The sequence below is a fragment of the Arvicola amphibius genome, chromosome 7 (assembly GCF_903992535.2).
Source record: "Arvicola amphibius chromosome 7, mArvAmp1.2, whole genome shotgun sequence".
Lineage (NCBI taxonomy): Eukaryota > Metazoa > Chordata > Mammalia > Rodentia > Cricetidae > Arvicola > Arvicola amphibius.
The window spans coordinates 31,603,354-31,616,398 of NC_052053.1; the positions used below are offsets into that span (position 1 = coordinate 31,603,354).

Consider the following 13,045-nt stretch of genomic DNA (forward strand, 5'->3'; position numbering starts at 1 on the left):
CTTGACAGAATGCTAGCAACACTAGAAACGTCATAGACCCTCGGCTCTGAAGCTGCCAGCCAATGCTGGCACGCTGTGAATGATTCATGACTGACAGTTTAAGAAACAATGAGAACGTTTCCTTGTGTCCATGCAAGTTTCGGGCAGAACAGAAAGAATCCGTGTTTTCCTAGACTGTATGCAAGCCTAGGTCAGCTCTGAAAACTGCCCCAGCCATGAGCGTCATCTGACAAGCTACGGGGTAGAGAAGAGGCTAAGAATTTCAGTTCTGGATCACAGACCTGGACCCATCCACAGAGGAGCTGCTAGAAGAGTCTAGATCAGCCCTGTACTACAGCTAGTTTCTCTCTCTCTCTCTCTCTCTCTCTCTCTCTCTCTCTCTCTCTCTCTCTCTCTCTCTCTCTCTCTCTCTCTCTCTCTCTCTCTCTCTCTCTCTCTCTGTTGGTTTCTCAAGGCAGGGTTTCTCTGTAGCTTTGGAGCCTGTCCTAAAACTAGCTCTTGTAGACCAGGCTGGCCTCGAACCCACAGAGACCCACCTGCCTCTGCCTCCCGAGTGCTGGGATTAAAGGCATGTGTCACCACCGCCTAGCTAGAATCTCTTCTGGTCAGTAACTTCGCTCCCTTCCTTGGCAGCAGGCTTCACCTGGGGCAGCTGCCAAGCCTGCCTCCATAGCCTCAGCATCAGAACCCAGGCGGACAATGATGCACTGCACTGCCCACATCCTCTCCTGATGTGTGTGTGTGTGTGTGTGTGTGTGTGTGTGTGTTTACTTCTCCAAACTAGAAATTCTTAGTTCTTTCAGCTCTTTGTGAACTTATACTTCTTGGTTCACATCCCTCTAGAAAGGACAGCCCTAGTCTAGAGCCGTGGCTGCTCCAATACGCATGTGCAGCTCCTGGACACGTGACACAGGCGCGCTGCCCAGCACGTTAGCTTCTGTGAGCCTGTCTGTTGCAAGCGTGTGCTGCAGGGATTTCCTGGAAGCTACCAGCTCTATTCTGACTCCCCCTTTGCATTTATTCTCCATCTACAGAGGAAGAAGCCCAGTAGTTTTTCCTTGAGTTGGACACAAATTTATTAGCTCAGATTTTTTTTTTTTTTTTTTAAATCTGTTATCAGAACCCAAGGAATCTCACCCAACACTTCAGGACCTTGGAGTACGGCACACACTCTCCCTGCACATGGGCCGGGGTCCGTCTGCTCGTAGCTCCCTGCTGCCTTCCCCTGCAAACAGCATGTGTACTTCATCACCCGGCCACCCCACACAGAGCGCAGCTACCGGGATTCCACGTGACTGCATGAACATCACCACTGCACTTACTCGTCACTGCCACGTGTCGGTTTGCTTTGCCCTCATCTATCACATCCATGACCTCCTCGGGGCTTGACACAAACCTCTCCGTGCACCCCTGCAAGAGTCAGAAGTAGGTCAGGTGGGCCAGTACAACAGTTGAAAAACAACAGCATTTTAAAGCAGCACCCCCCCTTCCTTTTTTCCTAAAGGCACAGATAAACAGGACAGGTGCGCTGCCAGCCCACTGTGTTTCCGCCTTGCCTGGGGCTTGGATTCTACATTAAAGAGAAGTGGGAGCTAGCTAGCCCCAGGAAACTAGAAACTAGAAAGCTGGCCCAGAGATATAAAGCTAGAGGAAATGCTTTTTAAGCTGTGTTCATACCCTACAGTGAGACTTTCAGGGGACAGAAAAGAAAAAGAGAAAAATCTATGAGAGAAGAAATGCGAACGGACTTCCTCTTTACCATTTCAGACATCAACAGAGCACACAGGATGCTACTTCTATGAACCATTGCATTCAACCCCCAAACCTCTTTAAGATGAGCAATACTAAATAATACTATTTAGATAATAGCTTTCCTAACGAAGGCTGGGTATACTAGCTCATAGCTTACACACGAAGCACTGGATTAGATCCCAGCTCAAAAGCATAATAAAATAATTTACATACAGGAAAGCTACAGATGAAGCAGCTGAATGTTGATTTTTGTAGCAGATCAATATTCTAGATAAGGCTCAGGGTTAACAATTCCTTTTGGGTTCTCTTTATAGCGCTCATGTAATAATTATTTGGACAGTCACCGGAGAGAGAGAAGTCAGCGGTATCACCCTCAACCCTTCTCATACCTTTACATAAGGGACTCTGTTTTTATCTTCATGGACAGCCAAGTTGGTCTTGGACACTGTCATGACAGAAACAATGGCATGCAAAGAAGAAAAGGAAAGTTTAAAACCCTGTACTGCAGGAAGAACAGCCACGCTTAAAGAAGACAGGCAAGCCTAATCCTTCATAACTTGCAAGTTCAAGCTGAGAAGAGCACAGAGCCCAAAGGCAAACATCTCTCTAAATTCTCATCAGCTGTCCGGGCAGAAGTGCCCTAACTCATCTCAACCCCCCCCCCCCTCTTCGATTACAGAGTGCACACCAGGGCCACATTCAGGGGGAGCTTACCGTCAAGCAAGTCCCTGATTTTGTCCAAGTAGATCTCAAAATAGGAAACCTAGGTAAAGAGAAATTGAAATTGGAATAGAAATACCGTACCACGTTTCAAAAATATCACTACTAAACTCATGAAAGCTTTTGCTGGGGTTGAAAAAGTGGGCACCAAGTGAGAATCGGAGTCCTAAGCATAGAACTCATGTGCTCCTCCTGCCGGGTCATTGTGACTACCTGTCAAACACGGACCACTCTTGAGCTCCACACTTTTGGCTCCTCTGGACTCCACTCAAGTGCTAGACAGCTTCTTACAAGAGGACCTAAGTTTCACTTTAGCTGAACACCAAATAATGCTCATGTGTGGTAACAGTCACAAGAGAAGGCATCCTAAACCTGCGATGTTCATCTAGACCTCAAGGGATTGCATGATGCCACGGCCTCATCAGACCCAGGGGAACGCAGCTTCCACGTTAATGTGAAGGAAGCAGGCAGACACTAAGGATGCTTGGGACTCCGGGGGCTCAGAAGACACTTGGGAGAGTGCGGCGGAAGGCAGCCAGGATGGGAGTCTTTGAAGGGTTGGGACAGATGTGGCTGAGTGAAGATTACTGGCCAGGTATGGTGGCTTACGCCTGCCATCCGAGGTCAGAGGGCTGAGCAAAGGACTGTCATGAACCCACGGCCAGCCAAGACTGCAGAATGATACTCCTTCTCAAAAACTAAAGACAAACAAAGGGGGATTACAGCCTTTTAGGAAAAGGAAGCCTTCTAAATAATTATTCTCAAACCTTAGCCCGGACCCAAATACATCAATAGCGCTACAGAACTGGAGAGCCCTGAAAACTACCACAATGGTACTAGAGCAGCATCACAGATACTAGAATCCAGAAATTGGCTTCTAAATTCCCAGATGATCCATCTGATAGCTGAAGTAATAAAATGTTTAAGCTGAGAATGAGTTCTGAGTAATTTAATGTACACATAGCTTCAGTTTCCTGATATGGCAAATGAAGCCATTCATGGGAAAAAAAAATCTCTCCTGGATTTTGCACACTGTTTGTACCTGACTCTTTCCTCCCAGGTAAACTTCCCCCCAAATTCATAAGCATCTTTGAAATACAAATAAGAGAATGGAAAAAAGACAAACATAGACATGGGCTACATGACATTAAACAAGCGACTGTATGTATGGTAGCAGTCCCATAAATCATACTGTCTAGTGATAGCATAGAATCCTTGTTTGGCTTAAGTTATCTATGATGCTCACAAAATGATAAAATTATCTTACCGTTCTCAGGATATATCCCATCGTTAGGCCAGCCATGATTATGACTACTGGAAATCTGGGCACTGCCTACCCAGGTGAAACTTCAGGATTGGACAAACCCTACCTCTAGTTTGGGGAACTCCTGAGCCCTGGCACTAATGTCTCTCCCAGCTTAGCCCTGGCTCATCATCTCTCGTGTGCCGCTATCTGGAACCTCCCAGTTCCTGGCATCTTTGAGATCCTTGCTTTGAAATCTACAAGCAGCAGCTGGCATTGTGGTGCCTGCTCTTGGATTCCTGTGCCTGTAATAACTCCTACCTGTTCATCTGCCCAGCTCCTCATTCCCTCTCTTCTGACACTCCCGACAGGCAGAAGGCTCCCCGCCCTGTCCTCCCAGTTTTTTGTTTTTGTTAATTTGCTCTGGCTGTCTAGAGGTTTTTCTCGTGGCTTAAACCCAGGGCCTTGCACATGCAAGGCACAATTGTACTGTACGTCTGAGCGAAGCCAGCCCTAACTGTTCTATCTAATCTTTCAAGTTGCCACATTCTCCAGAGTCCAGTCCTCAAAGCACAGTGTAGTCATCTCTAACCAGGCCTCCTTGGCACCCCATTCTAGTGCCAACCTATTTAAGTTCCTGATTGTCCTACTGCCCCTACGATTTCCCACTACCTCTGAATTTTTTTAATGTAATATTTTTTATACCTTCACACAATGCATTTTGATTATAGTCTCCCTCAACTTTGGAAATCCTAAGCATGTAATTTTACTTCGACAAATTACAGAAAAAAAATAATTGCACTAAAAAACCAGGTACTGCCAAGTCTGGCAATTAAATTTCTATTCATATTTAATACAAGTTAAAATCAAATTCTGATTATTAATTTCTGCTTTTGTGAGATGTCAAAATTTATTTTGTTATTTCAAATGCCTTGTGAGACCAGACAGAAGGAAAACCAATAGGCATTGCTTGGTGATGAACAACAGCATGATCAGAAATAACATTCAAAACCTTTGTGGGATGCATTAAAGAGCAGATTTTCAATCCTGCCTTAATCGGGCCTCTTTTGGTTTAGCTTGTTAGCATGTAAGTTCAGAACGCAAAGTCTGCACGGCTAATAACTTATCCACTGACAATTCTTATTAATAGGAAAGCAAGATCAACCACGAAATGCACAATGGAAACCTGTACGGTGAGATTTCACTCTAGAGACGGGGGAACTATTCTTCCCCTCCCCCACCATTTCAAGCCTGCACCTCTCTTCATCGTAATAAGATTCTGACACAAGACACTAGTTCCAGGATGGTAATTGGTTTAACATCTTATTCAGGATTATCACTTAAGACCTCTGCAGTCATGTAAAGGGTGTCGGTGTAAACAGCCTTAAAGAGGCACTAAGCCTCTAAATCTTGAGCCCATCAAAGCTCTGTGGCCTCAGATGAGGAAGCCTGCTAGCGGTAGGAGCAAGCTTTCACCAGCGCACTTGCACGTGATGTGCGGGATGTAATTCATAATTGGGCAAACAGCCCGCAGTGGCCTTTTGGAATGTAAATTCGGGAACAATTTTTTTGTAGAAATAAATAAGGGGAGAGGTGGAAAGTGTTTGATTACTGCAGGCGTTTGTTTATTTTGTGTGGGGGTGGGAAAGGCCGAGCCCTGGGGCACGGTGTGGAGAATGACCTGGGAAGTCAGTTCTCTTCCACCTCGTGGTGCTCAGGGATTCAACTTGGGCTGTCAGGCTTGGCAGCAAATGCATTACCCACTGAGCCACTCACCAGGCCAGAAAGACTCCCATACAACAAAACAGGTGTTCAAGCTTTCAGGGCCGCTGATCCACTCAGCTCTAAGCCTCCTTAGAACAATCTCCCTTCCCTGCCCTTCAACACATCTGGTCACAAAGATGGAGACCCAGACACCGTGTGTATCTGGACACATAAAAGCAGGGCAGGGACTGCTCTAGGTTGGGCTGCAAACCCCTTCCCGGGAGAACGCAGACTTGGAAACGTTCGACAGGGGGCTGCCATGCTGCCCAAGAGCCTCCCAAGCGAAAGGAGAGAGGCAAATGGAAGTGTTGAAGAGAAGGGATAGAAAGTACAGTTTCCTCAGGGGTGGAGGAAATATTGAAGTTTTAGATAAGGATGAAGAGTGTACAGTTTGGGGAATATACTAAACTCCACAAAATTATGTTCATAAAAGATTAATTTTATGACATCTGAACTACATCTCATTTTTTCTTTAATTTTAAAATGAAAAGGAAACCCAGGTTGGAATGCCCTGATCTCCACAGCCTGCCCCAACCAGCCACACAGTCTCTACCTTATGACATCTCTCTCTTCTTAAACTAGTAGCCCTTCCGGAATTTACAAAGTTCAAATTTTAATGATTTAATGGCTATGATAATAGAATCCCCCTTTCAATTCAAACGTAAGCAAGATTATTGGTTCTGGGTTAAAATAAAATAATAACAAGGAGGAAGAGAAAGGGGGCTGGAGATTTCCTTCCAACTCTTCTCAAAGAGGGATGAATGAGTCACTATATAGTCGGGTGGGGAGTGCGTATTCCCTTTGAGAGGCACACGATTCAAGACAGCGCGTGAACTTGTACTAAGTTGAGCACTGGTCAACAAGGTATTTTTTGAGTTTCTTTGGCCATATAATACTTTTCTCTGCCAGCTCCCCAGTTAGAAACACAAGGGATTGCATTCCATGGACTTCATATTGGGGAATGGTGTCCTAGCCCACTCAGAGACATATTCCCGGCCTATTTTCAGACATTCTTAGGGTAATGGGGAGAGCCCAGGTGATGAGTAAGATGATCCCATCCTGGAGGGAGCTTGTGCCTTCTTTATGTTGCTATTTCAAGCAAACCATTCCAAAAGCTTGGTGCTGACCTAGGTCATTAACAGTACGGGTAGGGTCAGCTTCCCACAGAATACTTGAATTAAAAGAGACCATCTTTCATATCTATTTGAAAGGAAGAAGACCGAGAAATGTGACTTAGGACCTAGAGTCCTGTCTTGTTCTTAGGGAAAAGCGCTTACCTTGATGTGAAACTCCAGGTTCTCATCCATGGAATAGATATGATCAAAAATATCATGTGCGATCCTCGGTATGATACCCATCAGCTGAGGATCATGCAGCTTCCCCTGTGGGTGAAAAATACAAACACCGGCAGTCAAAAGAGTGTTGGGAGATACATGGAAGAGGAACGGGAGTCTTCATTTCTCAAATAATATTGTTTCAGCTGTAAAATCCAAGTTGATTTTGTGGGTCATGTTTTGCTTGGGTGCTGTACAACAAACAGAATTTTGTAGAATGATTGGTAGGGAGGGCTTAAAACGAGCATTAGTCCTAGCTACAAAACAGGAAGCACCCACATCTAGGCTGTTGGCTCCCTGGGGAATCCACCTGAGTACACAATGTGTTCCCCTTTTTATCCAGCAGAGGGCTGTCCTGGCTGTGTGTGTCGGCCCACCCTTGCAAATCCAAAGCATGCAGGCAATGAGGGGGTGGAAAGGAAGAAGGTGGGAGAGGGAACGGGCTTGCTTTAGCTTAACTTGTAATATTTACAAATTGGTCAGAACTACCACGCCCAGGTAGACTAATCCTGAATAAAATCACCGTGAGAAAGGATAATTAATCATTGTTCAAAAAATTCTAAAATCTTCACTCTCAAAGTATCTTCTTCAGGATTATTTTTCCAACCACCAAGAAAATCCATTCCATCGATTTCTTTTTGAAATCTATAATTCTCAGCCTGAATTAGTTTCTTTTTTAATATAACCACGTTTAATCATTTTACCTTGCAGGTAGAAGGATAGAGGGATAAATATTCTCTTTGAATATTACTAAATCCACTTTTAATGCCCAAAATTTCTTTTTCCACCTATGATGACTCTTAAAAGATGCCACAATGGCTGGGAATGTGGGGAGCCCTTGGGACCATTCCCTATTAGCGGGAATGTGGAGAGAGAGTGGGAGAGACAATAGCCTGCAATTCCTACCAAACGGATCCTGAAGGGTTTAAAGCCATGGTTTTGGTGTGAGCTTACGGAACACAGCTCCGTGGAATCTTCTCTTGAATACTCAAGTCCTCTCTCACCTGTCCATGGACACAGCCTGTCCTGCTGTGACCGAACACCTGAAGAAGTTTTCAGACTCTTTGGGAGTTATAAACCTCTAGGAACAACACAAAACCAGTTTTCTCCTCAGTACTCGGGGATGCCCAACAATCTTTTTTTACCAATTAGACCCAGATACCTGGGGCACAGCTGCCCAGTGCCATGAGGCCAACTTTGGTTTCCTCAATGAAGTCCCTTTTTCCTTCAGTTCTTCAACATACAGCGCCCTCATCAGGGACTTCTAAGTCAACATCTGAGTTTGTAAAAGCAAGAGCCCAAGAGGACAGCGGCATTAAAGGCTTGGTGTCATAATTTCTTGGCACATCAGACTGCTGACTTTCTGCTCTATTAAAAAGCAATATGGGTACAGAATTCAGACATGCTGGGCTACTCTCCTCTCTGCCTATCGTGGCATGCTGCCTTCGACTTTCAAGAACAATAAGTCAGATGATGTATTTACATTGTGTTTTAGTTTGGTTCTAGACACACTAAAAATAGAGTTGGCCTAACACTCAGGAGACTTGGCAAAGTACTTGCTGCATAAAATTAGTGCAGAGTTTAAGTTCAATAGAATCCATAAAGTGTTCCCGTCATGAGGATTAAGCAAATGTTAGCGTTCTAATATGCAGCTCCCAACAGGCTCGCTCTAAGCTGGGGTGGGGCTCGCTCGACCTCAGCAGTCTTAAAACAGTGTTCTACTCCAGGCTGGTTCTGCATGTTATCGTAGGAAAACAGCACCACATAACTGAGACTCGGGCTTTCAAATCTTGACCACATTTAAATCACGTAGTCCGTCACAAACAAAACCAAACAGACCCATGGCCGTGGCCTCTACACTGCAGAGACTATTAGCAAAAAATTCCTATGATAAAAAGACAGATTTTCTTCCGGTTACATTCCACTGCCCCATTCAGTCAATCAAAAGACTTTGCTACTCAAACCTCCAGGGCTCTTGAATAATCCATGATAACCCTCGAGCTTCTTCTTCGTGGTCCACCAACCAGAGATGAGAAACTGGTAATCTAAAAGTCATTTATAATTGACGCAAATGTGTTTTCCTAGGTCGTTCTCTCCCAACAGACCATCTTTTATTGATTCCTGATTTAAAATTAGCCTCCCTCCCAGGGCAGGGAGAGTGTGTGTATGATATTAATAGTATATAGCGAGTGAGACAGCACTTGTGGAATACATGTGTGATATATGGGAGTGCGTGATGTACATGAGATATGTGTCTATTTGTTATGTGGCAGTGTGAAGGGAGATTTATAACGTGTGTGTGTGTGTGTGTGTGTGTGTGTGTGTGTGTGTAGATGGCTCAGTGGTTAAGAGCACTGCCTGTTCTTCCAAAGGTTCTGAGTTCAATTCCCAGCAACCACATGGCAGCTCACAACCGTCTGTAATGAGGTCTGGTGCCCTCTTGAGAAAGAGACCTGGTCAGTTGTCCTCATCAACTTAGATCATGAAACCCAATATGGACAGGTTCAACAGAACCGCCCTATATGGGCTGCCCATGCGTCCTCCAACACTGTCAGGGCATAAATTTCATTCATTCATGTATATATATATATATATATATATATATAAGTATATATATAAATATATATATGGGAGGTATAATGTATATGTTTGTGATGCATATATGTGAAGGATATCTGTATGGTATACGTTTTCTGTGTGGCGAATATGGAATATGTGTGTAGCGTATGTATGAATATATGGAGTGCCAATGCATAAGTGTGTTGTGTCTGTGTCTATATTATATGTATGTGGAAGATGTGTGTGCTGCATGTAGAACACCTGTGTGTGACATATACGGAAAAAGTATGCATAATATATATGGAGTGTCTGTGTCTGTGTGTATTAAAGACCTTACTGTTTCCAAGTTAACTGCTTCCAGATGAAACAGACACAACACAGTCATCAGGCTATAAACAGAGGTGAATTCAGTGAGCGTGAAGGCCCTTGCAGCTGAGGTACAAGAGATGGCTTCCTTGGGAGCTTTCAGATTGTACGGGATGATTGAAATCTAGGCTGAACAGAGACTGTGGGCAGCAGGGGTGGGCTGGCAGCAGCAAAAACAGAAACTGGGAACAAACATGCCCTGTCAAAGACAGACAAAGTGTAGTCTGGCTCAGGGATAAGGGACATGGTACAAAGAAGTGAGCTGCTAGCTGTAGCTCCTCCAAGGGAGCCAACAGGACGAACACTTTATAGCTGTGTTCTGTAAGACGCTCTTCAGACACTTTTCCAGCTGAATGTAGCCTTCCAGGAACAGGTACAGAGGAAGAGAAAAGACACAGTCCGCTGGCCAATCAACAAGACTCTCTTTGTTCTCTATCAGCAGCCTCTCTGGCTTCCACGGTTTCCTCAAACACTGTAGATGAGAAGCAAGCGGCCTGCCATGTGTGAGCGCCATGCACTCTTGATTTTGTTAGGAATCATTAGGCTGGTTTACAAGGTGGCCGGAAATACTACATGATTCCTCTGGCCTCCAGATGTCCCTCTGAACAGAAGGAAAACCACAAGGTGACCCCAGTCATCTCCCAGGCGCACTCAAGAGGGCCACTGAGTGCACCACCACAAACCACCACGCAACAGCCTGCCTAGCATCAGACAAAGTCCAAGAAATGACAGATCCCACCCCCTGCCTGTCTGTAGCCAGCACTCAACACTCTCTCTATGAACCTGCATATTCTCTTGACAAGCCCATACAAGTTCTTGTATGACGGGGTCTACCATCCTCAGGACTAGTCTTGGCCAGTAGGTTCTATTTTACCTGAAAATCCCCCTTAAATGCAGCATCATGAGAAGCTAATCTTTCCAATTTTATGGCAGATTGTGTGTTGGTCTCTTTAACAGAAGATAAAGGCAACACCACTGGATGCCAGACCCAAAATAGGGGGATTAAGAAAAAATGAAAAACTGCACTGCTTTAAAATGTGACTGTCGGTTCCCTCGGGGAACTAACATCCCTCCTGAATGCCTTTGAAAGATCACTGTGTGTAATTTCTGAATATATGAACTCCTCCTTTTAGGAGACACAAACCCTGCCAAGCATTTCTTCTTTAACTGCATTCCAGGGTCCTGAATTTCTGTTTCCTACAGTCTGTGACTGCAGCTTGCAGCGACCTCTTTCCTCTGGTCTCCGCTTAGCAGACCCCCTGCCTTTCCCAGTCTGCCCACACCTACAGAAGAACAGGATCCAGTGCGGGGAGGGGAGGTGCTGGGTGACAGGGAAGACATTCAGCCAGCTCCTCCCAGCTGCAGGCGGACCTCACAGCAAAGAAGTAACTCAGGACAACTGACAAATGCGCAGAGGTGACAGAATTTGGGGAACTCAGATGACAGTATAGAATCCAGTTCCCCTCAGGTCCCCCAGGAGTGCGCTCAAGGCAGACGAGTTGAATTTACACTGCAAAGGTACCAAAGGCCCCAGAGAATCTCATTTTACAAAGTGTCCCCATGCCAGCACTGAAGGACAGGCACAACCCCTCCCCAGCACCTACACCCAGTTACTGTCTTCCAGAGTGGCCCTTTGCAGGACAGTCTCTCTTAATGTTTACAGTTAGTTTCTGACATTTAGCAAATACTTTATATTTCTCAATGATAAATTAATCCCAGAATTTAGAATTATCTCTTGTAAGCATTCCTTAATATCCTGGAGATTTAAAATAGTAAAGTTTTTTTTTTTTTCTCACATGTTATACACACCTTACTAATTTTCCAAAAAAAAAAAAAAAAAAAACTAAAAACTGAAAGATTCCCTATTGAGAACATGCTCTCTCCTTCTTCCACTCCATTAATCCCCCCACCCCCATCCTCCATCTTCAAAAAAGGCATGGCTGGGAACCATAAGCAACTAAACTTTGCCAGCGCCTGTAAGGTCAAGGGCCTAGGGGCCCTTAAGAGAGGCAAACTGGAGAGAGGAGAAACTAAGCCCAGGTCTTCTGGAATGTACTGCTGGGGGTGTGTGAGGTGTGGAGACACCTAGCTAACATAGCCCATGTTTGGGACAACAGTCCTGATGGAGAAGAGGCAGCAAATGAACCTCATGCTTCTTTAATCTGCACCATTTCCAAGCCACTTTGTCTTCTGCAAAACGAGCAAAAGAAAGTCAACACAACAGAAGCAAGATTCCCCCAGCATCCCTCCCTACTCTCCATTCAGCACCCAGAACATCCGAGCTCTGAAGCCTGTAGCCTCATGCCTTTGAAATCTCCTCTTCAATAGGAATGATTCATGAGCTGAACCTATTCTGCAACAGCCACCTCACTGCTGCTCCCAGGAGGGATTCAGAAAGGAAAAAGCCTTAGCTTGAAGGAATAAAGGATTCATCCTGCCCTGCTGCTTGTAAGCTGAATTCCCCAAATGTGCTCGGTGCTATGTCATAGAATAACTGTCCTTGCCTCTCCTCACCATCAGGGAGGCCTAGCCTTTGAATGAATTACCCAGCACCAAAGGCCTTCAGGAGTCCCAAGCAAAAACCAGGAAAGGAGGCAATAAAGGGTCCCCATTTGGGAGACAGCCTGAAGCTACCAAGCTCTCCAGGCAAAGCGTGAGCAGGGCCACCTCTTTCAGTGCTTGCACAGGCCGGGGATGCACCTTTCACATCAGAAGGTACACACCAGTATACATCCACTCTGGATGTGGACAAAGTTTCTCTGTGTAACAACCCTGGCTATCCTGAAACTCACTTTGTAGACCAGGCTGGCCTTGAACTCATAGAGACCCACCTGACTCTCCCTCCAAGTGCTGAGATTAAAGGCGTGTGCCACCACCCGCCCCAGATACTCAGTGCTACTTTAAAACTCCCCAACCTACTCATCTCTGCTGTCACACACTTCTCCAGCTTTGCCGAAAGCATTGGCCCCTCAGGTATTGACAGTGCAAACTTACCTCCATGGTATGGGTTTTTCCTGATGAAGTCTGCCCGTATGCAAAAATTGTCCCATTGTAACCCTCCAGGACATCTGCGAACATAAAATAGATTCAAATGAATTCGTTACTTTGATCCTACGCTGGTATTGGTTGCGTGACTCAGTTACAGTTTCCAAATGGCCCTTCTCATTCTTACACAGTATGTGCCAACTGCATGTGCTTTTTAAGTATGATTGTGAAATAAGTACAGAAATGAGTCTGTTGTCCCACAAATAACAAGAAAGGGACTCGCATTTCTACAGATTGTCTGACTGAAGGGGTAGAGCCATTT

At 45.1% G+C, this 13,045-nt stretch overlaps 1 protein-coding gene across 1 annotated transcript in view; it reads right to left on the bottom strand.

Annotated features, from left to right (window-relative positions):
* The window catches only part of Kif5c (kinesin family member 5C), a 153,153-nt gene that overhangs the window by 83,149 nt on the left and 56,959 nt on the right, over nucleotides 1–13,045 (bottom strand). Inside the window, exons 3-7 of the mRNA XM_038337821.1 lie at nucleotides 12,733–12,806; nucleotides 6,757–6,861; nucleotides 2,467–2,515; nucleotides 2,142–2,197; nucleotides 1,323–1,410 (exon numbers count right to left, since the gene is read on the bottom strand). Coding sequence (XP_038193749.1) covers nucleotides 1,323–1,410; nucleotides 2,142–2,197; nucleotides 2,467–2,515; nucleotides 6,757–6,861; nucleotides 12,733–12,806 — 372 coding nt within the window. The remainder of the gene's footprint in view (nucleotides 1–1,322; nucleotides 1,411–2,141; nucleotides 2,198–2,466; nucleotides 2,516–6,756; nucleotides 6,862–12,732; nucleotides 12,807–13,045) is intronic.